The 13,264-nt window shown below is 40.2% G+C and overlaps 1 protein-coding gene across 5 annotated transcripts in view; it reads right to left on the bottom strand.

The window, feature by feature from the left end:
- Nucleotides 1-13,045, bottom strand: part of RAPGEF6 (Rap guanine nucleotide exchange factor 6) — a 228,779-nt gene extending 215,734 nt beyond the window's left edge. For all 5 annotated transcript variants that reach the window (XM_003586275.6, XM_002688965.7, XM_024995044.2 and 2 more), the window contains exon 1: nt 12,781-13,045. In XM_003586275.6, the coding sequence (XP_003586323.2) occupies nt 12,781-12,849 (69 nt within the window). In that variant the 5' untranslated portion in view covers nt 12,850-13,045. The remainder of the gene's footprint in view (nt 1-12,780) is intronic.
- Nucleotides 13,046-13,264: the final 219 nt, after the last annotated feature.

Genomic DNA, 13,264 nt, shown 5'->3' with positions numbered 1-13,264 from the left:
GTGAAAAGTGAAAGTGAAGTCGCTCAGTCGTGTCCGACTCTAGCGACCCCATGGACTGCACTAGTTCAAGGTAAAGCCAAAAGGCAACTACAATGTTACAGAGCTCACAACTGTACATCCAAGAACATGACTTTGTCATAGAGTCAAGTTCACCACACCTGGCTGCTACTGCTCTGCAGAATTCTCTCTCAGAGAAGCTCCTTATCACTCAAAACCATGATTTTATGGTGTCGAAACTACTGAATGGCCACAGTTGTTATTGTTTTTGCTTTTTTCTCAAGTTGGGAATCTCCAATACATATATGAGGTGTCTTGGAAGAGCAATTATCCAATAAAGGCCCCATCTGGGTCTAGTATTCCCTTTCTATACAGTTTACTTTACAAATGAAGGTCAGAGGGCCCCAGGTGCATAAATAAGTTCTTGCTTTCCAAGGAGCTCTCTAAATGTGCACCTGCTGTAGAAAAGCACAAGAGAATCCTTGTTCTGCCACCCTTAAGGGTGCACACAGTGACTCCCTCAAAAATTTTGAGTACAATGGTGCTCTTTTGCTAATTCAGAAGGAAAAAAAAACCCTAAAATGTACATTTAAAGACCATTATTCTAAATTATGAAAAAGATTTAATAAATAATCACAAGAACACTAAATTTTATATTCTTTCAGTCCAAGCCCCCTCTTTAAATTTTGGTAACACAAACAAGCTAGATTTTTTATAAAATGATTTTCTGGATTGTAAATAGGCAATTACATTAACATCTAGCTGAGCATGAAATATTTGCCCAACAAAAGTTTAAAGTCATATGCTTAAAAACACATGAAAAGTTAAAACTGGCACTGCAGGTAAAGCTGCAAATGTGTTTTAAAGCCGTATAAAAAAGAAGTTCCTCTTTCAAAGTATGACTTAAGTTCCTCTATCTGAATTGTCTGTGAAGAACTGCCAGGTAAAACACATAGTTTCTTTATGGTCACTGTACATTATTTACATCTTACTAGGAGAAGATTTGGAGAAGGAAATGGCAACCCACTCCAGTGTTCTTGCCTGGAGAATCCCAGGGACGGGGGAGCCTGGTGAGCTGCCATCTATAGGGTCTCACAGAGTTGGACACAACTGAAGTGACTTAGCAGGAGAAGATTAACAGCAAATTTTGCTCTGTGCCAAATTCAATCTTTTTTCCCCAGCACTTCAAATATCAGACCAACAGAAATTACTACTAGAAAAACACGAAAACAGTATTGGTCAGATTCTTTTCCTTTTTAGAGTCATTCACTCTACAAATATTTGGTTACCTACCATGTAACAAGTATTGCATGATGGAACTGGGAGATAAAGATACAGTCACTGTCTTCAAGACGCTTACAATCCAGCCAGGGAGAACAAGCCAGCAATCCTAACACAGAACAGTAATTGCTGAGACAGGAAGGGACACAGAGAAGGAATGGGAGATCAGATTTCAGTGAGGCGGCTGCATTTGTCAAGTGAGAGGATGGTGTTCAAGACAAAGGAAATAGCAGACTAGCATGTACGGCTATTACTGAGGGTTCATTATGATTGGCACTTCGTTAAATACTTTGGGGCTTCCCTGGTGGCTCACAAGGTAAGGAATCCACCTGAAACACAGGTGACCCGGGTTGGATCTCTGGGTCAGGAAGATCCCCTGGAGAAGGGAATGGCTACTCACTCAAGTATTCTTGCTTGAAGAATTCCATGGACAGAGGAGCCTGGTGGGGCTACAGTTCATTGGGCAGCAAAACTTTACATATCTCATTTAGTCCACATAACAATCCCCAAAAGATATTCAATCTTAAAATTAGGTAACTTTTCCAAGGTCACTAAAATTCTCAGTGCTATAGCCCAGATCTGAAGTAGGCTTGTTTAAATGCAAAATTCCATGACTGTAAACACTTTTCCATCCTACATAAAAGCACAGAGACTGGGGAAAATGGCACAATGGACAATGTTTCTAACCGCTATCCATATATCATAATTACTTAAGGAGTATAGAATTACTTCTATAAATACCAATGCTTGACACTCCATTCCAGATTTTAATTCAAGAAATGAGATGGGCCTCAGCATTATTAAAAAAAAAAACAATTCCCTAGGTTGAGAAACATATGTAGCCCAGGTTGAAAAATACTGTGTTATGACACTCACATTTCTCTGATAATCAGTGACGCTGACCATCTTTTCATGTTTGTTGGCCATCTGTGTGTCTTCTGTGGAGATAAGTCTCTTTAAGCCTTCTGCCCATTTTTTTCATTGGGTTTTTTTTTTTTTAATTGAGTTGCATAAGCTGTTTATATATTTTGGAGATTAGTCCTTTGTCAGTCAACTCATTTGCAAATATTTTCTCCCATTCTGAGGGTTGTCTTTTTCACCTCATTTATGGTTTCCTTTGCTTGCAAAAGCTTTTAAGTTTAACAAGGTCCCAATTGTTTATTTTTGTTTTTATTTTCATTACTCTAGGAGGTGAGTCAAAAAAGATCTTGCTGCGATTTATGTCAAAGAGTGCTTTACCTATGTTTTCCTCTAAGAGCTTTGTAGTGTCTGGACTCACATTTAAGTCTTTAATCCATTCTGAGTTTATTTTTGTGTATGGTGTTAGGGAGTGTTCTAATTTTTTTTTAATTGAAAGATAATTACTTTACATAATTTTGTTGTTTTCTGTCAAACCTCAACAGTCATAGGTATACATACATACCTTCCCTTTTGAACCTCCCTCACATCTCCCTCCCCAGGTGTTCTAATTCCATTCTCTTACATGTAGCTGTGAAATTAAAAGATGCTTGCTCCTTGGAAGAAAAGCTATGACAAACCTAGACAGCATATTAAAAAGCAGAGACATTACTTTACCAATGAAGGTCCATATAGTCAAAGCTATGGTTTTCCCAGTAATCATGTATGGATGTGAGAGCTGGACCATAACGAAAGCTGAGCGCCAAAGAATTGATGCTTTTGTACTGTGGTGTTGGAGAACACTCTTGAGAGTCCCTTGGACTGTAAGGAGATCAAACCAGTCTAAAGGAAATCAATTGTGAATATTCATTGGAGGAACTGATGCCGAAGCTCCAATACTTAAGGCCATCTGATGTGAAGAACTGACTCACTGAAAAAGACCCTATGCTGGGAAAGATTGAAGGCAGGAGGAGAAGGGGATAACAGAGGATGAGATGGTTGGATGGCATCACGGACTCAATGGACATGAGTTTGAGCAAGCTCCAGGAGTTGGTGATGGACAGTGAAGCCTGGCGTGCTGCAGTCTCTGAGGTCACAAAGGGTCAGACATGACTGAGCGAGTAAACTGAACTGTCCAGTTTTCCCAAGATCACTTACTGAAGAGACTGTCTTCTCTCCATTGTATATTCTTGCCTCGTCTGTCATAGATCAGGTGACCACAGGTGCATGGGTTTACTTCTGGGCTTTCTATTCTGTTCAATTGATCTAAACTACAATAAGGTATCACCTCACACTGGTCAGAATGGTCATCATAAAAAAATCTACAAACAATAAATGCTGGAAAGGGTGTGGAGAGAAGAGAATCCTCCTACACTGTTGGTGGGAATGTAAAACGGTACAGCTACTATAGAGAACAGTACAAAGTTTCCTTAAAATAAAAACAGAGCTATCATGTGTCCCAGCAATCCCACTCCTGGGCATATACCTGGGGAAAACCATAATTCAAAAAGATACATATACCCCAATGTTCACTGCAGCACTATTCAGACTGGCCAGGACATGGATGCAACCTAAACATCCATCAACAGAGGAATGGATAAAGAGTATGTAGTGTATATATACAATGAAATATTACTCAGCCATATAAAGGGACAAAACAGTGCTGTTTGCAGAGACGTGGCTGGATCTAGAGACTGTTATAAAGAGTGAAGTCAGAAAGAGAGAAACAAATATTGTATAATATCACTTGTATGTGGAATCTAGATAAATAGTACAGATGAACTTATTTGCAAATAAGAAATAGAGACACAGATGTAGAGAACTTACCTACAGGAGGAAGGGGAGCAGGGCGGGTGTGGGATGAATTGAAGACTGGAATTGACACACATGCACTCCTACGTTTAAACTGACACATACACACTACTGTGTAAACCTAAGGTCACGACGGAGCACCGAGTTCCTTGTACCACACAGGAGATTCTCACTAGTTGTCTATTTTATACACAGTAGTGTATGTATGCATAGTTTGAACCCAATCAGAAGTGGGCAGAAGACCTGAACAGACATTTCTCCAAAGAAGACATGTAGATGGCTAAGAAACACATGAAAAGATGCTCAACATCACTCATTATTAGAGAAATGCAAATAAAAACCACAATGAGGTTTTCACCTCATACCAGTCAGAATGGCCATGATCAAAAAAATCTACAAACAATAAATGCTGGAGAGGGTGTGGAGAAAAGGGTACCCTCTTGCACTGTTGGTGGGAATGTAAATTGATACAGCCACTATGGAGAAGAATATGGAAATTCCTTTTAAAAAACTAGGAATAAAACTACCATATGACCCAAGAATTTCACTAGTGAGCATATACCCTGAAGAAACCATACTGAAAAAGACACATGTACCCCAGTGTTCACTGTAGCACTATTAACAATAGCTAGGTCATGGAAGCAACCTAGATGTCCACTTACAGAAGAATGGATAAAGAAGTTGTGGTACATATATACATGGAATATTACTCAGCCATAAAAAGGAATGCATTTGAATCAGTTCTAACCATGTGGATGAACCTAGAGACTATTTATACAGAGTGAATGAAGTCAGACAAAAACAAATATCGTATTATGCACATAAAGGAACTCTAGAAAGATGGTACTGATGAACCTATTTGCAGGGCAGCAACGGAGACCCAGCACAGAAAACAGACTTGTGGACACAGTAGGAGAAGGAGAGGGAGACGAACAAAGAAATTAGCCCTGAAACATCCACATTACCATATGTAAAACAGACAGCTGGAGCTGGTGGGAATTTGCTATATGACGAAGGGAGCTCAAACTTGGTGCTCTGCGACTACCTAGAGGGGTGGGATGGGGTGGGAGGTGAGAGAGGTTCAATAGGGAGCAGACATGTGTATATGCCTATAGCTGATTCATGTTGACGTATGGCAGAAACTAACTCTATATTGTAAAGCAATTATCCTCCAATTAAAAATAAATAAAAATAAACTCAAGTAACTCCAAAAAAAAAAGAAAAAGGGTGCGTGTTTGGGGGTGTGGGATGATAAGGCTAGACTGCAAGGCAGAAGATAATGGAGGACTCTACATCTTTCCCATTCCCATCAGAGCCAAATTCATGAACTTGCAGCCTTCACTTTCTTGGGTCTTATTCTCTAATCCACTGCAGTCAGGCTCTGTATTCAGTCCACTGAAAGCATTCTGATGGAAGCAACCTGAAGAATATAGGAGCCTTCACCTTTCTCGAATTCTCTATAGTACCTGATGTTAATAATTAGGGATTTCTTTATGAAATGTCTTCCTCTAAGTTCTTCTCCTACCTCTATAAACACTTTCTTTTCATTATCTTTGGCAGTTTTCTTTTTCTTCCCTCATCCCTTTAAAATCAGAGCACTCAAGAGTCTGTCCTCCTTTTCTCAGTCGACTTCACCTATGACTCATAAGCTGTAGACTCTCAGACCAACTCAGACCATTAGCCGGTTTGATCTGAAGCTCCAAATGCTTTCTGAACATCTCTGTGTCCCCTGTTGCTGCTAAGTCGCTTCAGTCGTGTCCGACTCTGTGCGACCCCACAGACGGCAGCCCACCAGGCTCCCCCGTCCCTGGGACTCTCCAGGCAAGAACACTGGAGTGGGTTGCCATTTCCTTCTCCAATGCATGAAAGTGAAAAGTCAAAGTGAAGTCGCTCAGTCATGTCTGACTCTTAGCGACCCCATGGACTGTAGCCCGCCAGGTTCCTCAATCCATGGGATTTTCCAGGCAAGAGTACTGGAGTGGGGTGCCAACTGAATTCTCTTCCTACCCTAATTCTGCCTTTTAATAATGTGCTATTATACACAGTTACCCAAATGAGAAACTAAGAAATTATCTGAACTTCTGCTTTGCTCTGAACAGACCCAGTCCAAGTCTGTCCCAACAAGCAAAAGACAGAAAAGTTTGCCACATTTGCCCCAGAGCTACTGCAGTTTAAAGGAACATAAAGACAGAGTGTCTCCTGGCCTGAAGTGCAGCATCTGAAGTTTGAGGCAGTTGCCTCAAGAGTAGGGTTGGAAAGAATGAGGTGGCCATTCCAAAAAGGGTCAGGTGAGTCAAGGTATAAAGGATAAGCAGATGAAGACCAAGAAAAGCCAAGATAGGAGGTTCAAAGTCCAGCCCAGAGAGTAAAATGCAAAGAACCAAGATAGTTTCCTAGTTCTCTTGGTCACTGGAAAGAATACACACTGTATGATTCCACTCAAATGAATGCAAAAACATCTTTCACGGCGAAAGATATAAGAACAGTTTCCTTTGGGAAAAGGTACTGAGTGGGAGAGGAAAAGGGGGAGTTTCTGGAGTGCTGGTAATATTCTATAATAATGATTTGGAGGGTACCTAAATATATTTGTGAAAATTAAGCTGGCTATACACTTGAAAGCATGTGGAATTTACTGTATGTGTATTATGTTGTTGTTTAGTTGCTAAGCCATGTCTGACTTTTGTGAACCCAAGGATTGTAGCCAGCCAGGTTCCTTTCTCCATGGGATTTCCCACTCAAGAACAATGGAGTGGGCTGCCATTTCTTTCTCCAGGGAATCTTTCCAATGCAAGGACTAACCCCATGTCTCCTGCATTGGCAGGCAGATTCTTTACCACTGAGCCACCAGGGAAGCCCCCATATGTATTATAGTCAATTTCAAAGACTAAATAAAAAAAAGTCTGGCAGGATGTACAAACTCCCATTTCAATCAATGAGCATGTTGAGACAACTCTACTTCACTATTCCACTATGTCATATTCTGCTACCTTATTTCACTCCTAAACTATTGCATTTGTTTCCTAAAACTAGATCCACATCTCCTGATTTCCCAGTTATCCTGATATAATCATTAACAGTCTTGCCTTTCACATTGAAAAATACTCTGGTGTGGACAAAATGTTGTTTGTTCATCCTACTGAAAACCACCTGCCTCTAGCGTAGCCAGCCTGTACCGCTTCTTAACCCATCCCCTGGCTCCACCTACACCTTCAACAATGCCCACAGAGTAATCTTTGTAAAAGTGACCCTATTTCTGGGCTAAATAGCTGTTAAACCCTCCAACAGTTCTTTATTTACAACATCCAGTCCAAATCCCTGAAATGATCCAACCCTGCTATTATATCCAGCTCCAACATTTAACACCCAACACCACGCATCATCTCCTTATACACACAAAACACCATACACTAGTCCAGTGTTTTGCGACCTTTCTTCATTATCACATCTCTCCAAAGAGTATTTTTCTTAATTGCCACCCCATCTCCAACTAAACATTAAGGAATAAGACACTGTCCAGTAACGATGAGTTTCATGTAATATTACTACACATACCATAGATCTAAGTTTGGTTTTTTTTCCATTCCCCTCAAAGACCCAATTTTTGTCCCACTGGGAATGCACGCTCTCAGACTGGCTACTTGTTCTACAAATGTACCTGGCTTGTCACCATTAGTGCCTTTGCTCCTGCTGCCCTCTGCCTGGAATGACCTCCCTCCTGGATATCATCTAGAAAGCTATTCACAATATTATGGGTTTAATTTAAAGGTCCTCCAAGGAGACTTTCCTTTTCTCACTTGCAGCTGTAAAGTGCCCTATTCACATCTTCGTCACCAGTAATCTTAACGTTTTACTAATGTCTTGTCTGTCTCCTAAATCACTGAAGAATAGGGACCATGTCTAATTTCTCCCTACAACCTTGGCTTTGAGTATTCTAACATATCTGCTTACTGAATGGATAAATTAATGTTATCATCTGCATGCGGTAACCAAACATCTCAGTTTGCTGGAGACAAATGACTTCTCTCATCTGTTTTCCAGGTGTAAATACTAATCCACCTCTTCTCATTCTCAAAAATAATTTGGATGACAATTTATACTGCTAAACTATCTAGGTAATGGGAAATAACTCTGAGCAAGAACAGAAGATGATCAGATCTCAGTACTAGGAAGATCACTCTAACCAAATATGACAATAAGTAAAATGACTCAAAAATTCAGGGGTGAAATGATAAAAGTGTGAACTAGGATAGTTGAGCTGGACAGGAAGTGAGAGACTCTCAAGATGTAAAATCAACAAGGTTTAGTGACAAATTAGATACAGAGAAGAGGACAGCAGGGGAAATTGAGTAAAGACACTAATTCTGAACTGGGAAACTGAGGCAGTCAACCAGAAGAATATTAAAGAGTAAGAATGATGATGGTTTCTATTTCAGACAAGTGATTTAAGAACCTAGAAGACAATTTAGTAGTTATATAATGAATCTGAAGCACATGAAAGGTGGTAAGATGTGACAGACTTATGTGTCAACCTATTAAAAATTAACAGAAGTCACATTGCTGATTGAGACCACCCAGGTGTACAAAATCAGCAGTTCTAATGAATAGAAAGTATTATATTTTAAAATGGGGTCTTAAATAATTCTTAGTTTTGTTCTGTTTAACATATTGATCGTTTAATATGTGCGAAGCATGGTATTAAGCAGTTAGAGATGGAAATATAAGAGAAATACTCTGCTCACTCTGAGGTAGAAAAGAAAGATTACAGAGAAAGAACGGCATTGAATATGAATGGAGTTGAGAGAAACGCAAATTCAGGGTCTCAATTTTGACTGTGGTGTCTTTAATTTTGGTATAAGGACTCAAAATGAGTACCTTAATAGCTTTCGTTGCTTCAGAGCACTAAGCTTCCCATGGAGTAGTTAAGCCTAAAATTTTCCATTAAAAAAAAAAAAAAAAAACCTTTGTAAAGTGCAAAAGGAAATCAGAGGACTAGCTCAGGAAAGCCCATGTGCTATGGAGGGTGAATCTACAAAGCAGGAGAGCTGGCCAGAAAAGTAAAACTGCTTTAGAACACGGTTCTAAATGGCATTCTTCACAAAACTTCCCATTCTCAGTGTCTGGCTCACTAGGATTATGCTTGAGTTGATAGTTTCATGTAAGGACAACAGATGGTTCAAAATAAAGGAACCATTAATTCTGTCCCAGAAACAAACAGAAGAATTCTTTATTCATGAATTATATGATGCAAACATCTGATTACAAGATTCTAAGACACTGATTCTTAATCTATTTGTATATTTTTCATAATGCTTTGTACCCAGTAGGTATTCAAGGAAAAAAAGCTGAATGAATGCATTTTACCCCTTCTATTACATATTTTCTTGACTTAGCTTCCAAGACATCACCATTCAATCCTGGTTTTTCTTTGGCTGCACTGTTGGCTCCCACGCATTCTCCTTTGCTGGTCTCTGCTCTTCTCACTGGCCTTGTAATGACCAAGTCTCCCAGGGCACTGTCTTTGGTCCTCATGTACGCTCACCACTTTGGCAATTTCATTTAGTCTCATGACTTTAAACATTATCCTTAAGCTAATAACTATAAAGCTTCTATTTGCAGCCCAGCCTTCTCTTTAGAAATAACTATAAACTGTATATGCGACTCCTTACTCAACATTTCTAACAGACAATTCAAATGTGACATGTTCAAAACTGAATTTCTGATCCATTCCCGTTCCCCAAACTACTTATCCTGCAGCTTTCCCGGGCTCTTTGACACAGCTCAAACTCTTTGATTGTTAACTCCAACACTCCAGTTATTCTAGCCAAAAACTTTGAAATCATGCTTGATGGCTTTCCTTTCCCTCAAAGCACAAATCCAATCCATTAGCAAATCATGTCTGCTAAACCTTCAAAATATTTCCATAATTGACTACTGCTCACCACCAGCATTATTATCCTTTAGTCTGAGCTATGATCATCTCTTCCCTGCTTTAGATAACCTCTAACTGATGTTCCTGTTTCTTTCTATCCTCGCTCCCAGTCTATTTTCAACCCAGCAAGCAGCCAGGGGATGCATTAAAAAGTAGGATTACATTGCTCCTCTGCTTCAAAACATTTTGGTGGAAAACAGAACTCTTTTTCATTCAAAATAAAATTTAAAAATATACAATTAAGAGTCCTGCATGATAAGTTCCATCTTACATCACCATTGCCTCTCTGACTTCATCTCTTACCACTCTGCACTAGTCACTTAGAGCTCCTTGCTATTCCTTGAATGCACCAAACACTCTTTCATTTAAAGACCTTTGCAATGACTATTCTACTTGGAAAGCTATGTCCCAATATATCCCTACGGCTAATTCTATCACATGAATCAAAGCTTTAATAAAAATTCATCTCAATCAAGACACCAACTATCTTAAACTGCACACAGTCCTTGTCCATTTCTTCCAATTCCTTTATCCTGATCTTTTTAAAATTTGCAATTATCAGCTAACATATTATGTAGCATACTTGTTTCCTATATTTATCTGTCCATCTCCCTCCCTCTTCAGTTAGAATATTAATAAAAACTCCAGCAGGGTAGGCCTGTTTAGTTCACTGATACACCCTAGTGCACAAAATAATGCCTTGAACTGGTAAGCTTTCGCTGAATATATTTATTACAGATGCTTAACAGTCCACTAAAAAGAATAAGGAACTTATGAAAGCAGAAATGACCCTGTGAGAATTTCATCAAATTATTTATCACAAATAAATCATCACTAGAATTCAATTTATCACTTCTTTATTGATACTTCTGTGCACCCCCACCCCAAACAAATTCTATACTCAATTAAAAGCACTGCCAAAGATGGGACTTCCCTTAGGACTCTACACTTTTCCTGCTAAGGGCCAGGGTTCAATCCCTGGTCAGGGAACTAAGATCCCACAAGTCACATGGTGTGGCCATAAATAAATAAAAATAGTTCAAAAAGCACTACCAATGAATCAAGCAGTTAACATGTTATATGCTGCTAGATGTCAGAGCTCCAGTCTGTGTACTGTGGGCAGCTGTTTCAGCATTCATTCCCTTAAACAATGCTGCTGTTTCAGTAAAACAAGATGAAGTACTTAACACAGCAAACACTAGCCAACATAACTTTGTGAACAGTTCAGAAAATTTCCTAAGGCTCAAAAATAAGCAAACTAGGTAATTTTGTTAATAAAGAGAATTAGGATTTTCCCATTAACATGCTCTCTTATCATTGTGGAATTATGTTAGAAATCAATATCAAAATGTATGTGAAAAATAACCCACTTATTTTCAAGTGCAATGTGACAGTTACCAAAAGAGATCTGACTGAGCCACTGAAAGCCTCAAAAAAGTTAGAAGACTGAAAAAGCACAGAGGGTGAATGAGAAGACAGAAGAAAGTTTTACTATCAAAGATACTTTAGCAACTTCATGCATTTGAAAATTAAATGTCCACTTTTAAATGACAGGTTAACAAGGAAAATCAGAAAATATTTTTAACAGAATAAAAAGGAAAAGAAAATTTACCAGAATTTGTTGCATGCAGCTGAAGCTGCTTGATACTTTCTAATGATATAGAAACTATGGTAGGTTCACCTGTTCAAAATGAACGCTTTCAATTAACTCACAATGACCTCAAGAACTATCAGGGAAACTAAGACACCTAGAATTACAAATTCAAGTCGTAAAAAGAGGGCTGTGGAAAGTGGTAGAATTTGCTTTGTTTCTATGCAAAGATCAGGATCTCCAACAACAAAGTCTGATCCATCAGCTAAAATTACAGTTTAACTGTCATGTCACAAAAGGTCAGTCCAAATTACTGAGATCTACTATGCAAAACATATAAACCTGAAAAACACAAAAGTGAATTCAGAAGAACTAACCCAAAGCACTTTCTTTCATTTATTTCAATTACACACAAGACAATCCAACAATACATTCACAACATTGTTTTTGCTTTTTGGTTTAAGAAACATAGCACTTATTATGGAAATTTCTCCAAACCAAGGAAAACCTCACCTCGCCCCCTAAGCACTCTACACCGACCGGCAAGGTTAACAGGTTTTAGTTATTTGCCTGAAAACTAGCCTGCAGGTCAAATGAAAACTATTTAAGCTGATGCCATTACTGCTAACTCAATAAAGCAGGTTTTGGATCCAAGCACAAAATACTGTAAAATTTGTCAATGACACAGTCTGAAAAATTACCTCCTGAACTGATCTTTAAATACGCAGAATTCTCCACTAGAATTCATCACCTGAACTGGACGCAAAGTTTTAAACTGATGTTGAAAACTTGATCGTTCAGGCAACTGAACAGTATTTAAAGTGCCTATACGGTAACTTTAAGAGAAATTATTAAACTTTAAGTAACAGAGATTTGGGGTTTTCTCTTTGTTATTTTAATGACACGGCAGATACATTTCACTTACAACTTCCACCTCCTTTTCATAGTCTACCTAGTTACGGGACAATCTCACTCCGAGAACCGGCATTTTACCCTGAAAAAATACGATTTAGTAATGGTGCTTTCTTATCGAAAACACTGGGAAGTCACCGGCCAAGTACCGGGTGTGCGGGGAAAGCAGCTTTTTGAGAAGGAAAGACGGCCGTCACCCGCCCGCGAGAAGGGCCCGGTTTAGGACCGGGAACGCAGAGAACAGATAGCCTGGCAAGCAGGTGCGAGGCTCTGGCAAGGGGACAGTCGCCGCAACTTTCAGACCGACAGGGGGAAGCTGTCCGTTGGACAGAGGGAGGCTCGACGGGTCAGCTGGCCTTACCTCGGGCGTCCGCTCTGGCGGCTTCTTCTTCAGCGCCTGCCTAGCGCCAGGATCCACAGGTGAGTTCATGGTCGCGGCCCCGGCCCCCGTGCTCCCCAGCCTGCCCTTAGCAGCCCATGCGACAGGCCATTTACCCTAGGTAGGGGGGCTACACCCTCCCCCTCGCAACTCCCCTGAAGAAGGGAACTCCGAACTGCGGCGGGGACCGCGCTTTGGCAAACAAGCCTTCGCAACGCCCGCCCAGGGCCTCAGCCCACGCGCGACTGGCCAGAGGGCAGCCCGCGCGGGGGCGGAGGGAAGGCTAATGCGCGTGCGCAGCACGCGCAAGCGCGCAAACGAACGCCTAAGGGCGTGACTCCGCGGTGACGTAAAAACTGGGGCGGTGCCCCGAAGCCTCTCCCATCACTTCTACGTGAGAGTTGAGGAAACGTCGCGAGACTTCACTTAAACCTGTCTTTGCATCTGCCTCGGAGTTGCGGTTTCA

This window comes from Bos taurus, chromosome 7, assembly GCF_002263795.3.
Source record: "Bos taurus isolate L1 Dominette 01449 registration number 42190680 breed Hereford chromosome 7, ARS-UCD2.0, whole genome shotgun sequence".
NCBI classification, from domain to species: Eukaryota; Metazoa; Chordata; class Mammalia; order Artiodactyla; family Bovidae; genus Bos; species Bos taurus.
This window is presented reverse-complemented; position numbering and strand designations above follow the sequence as displayed.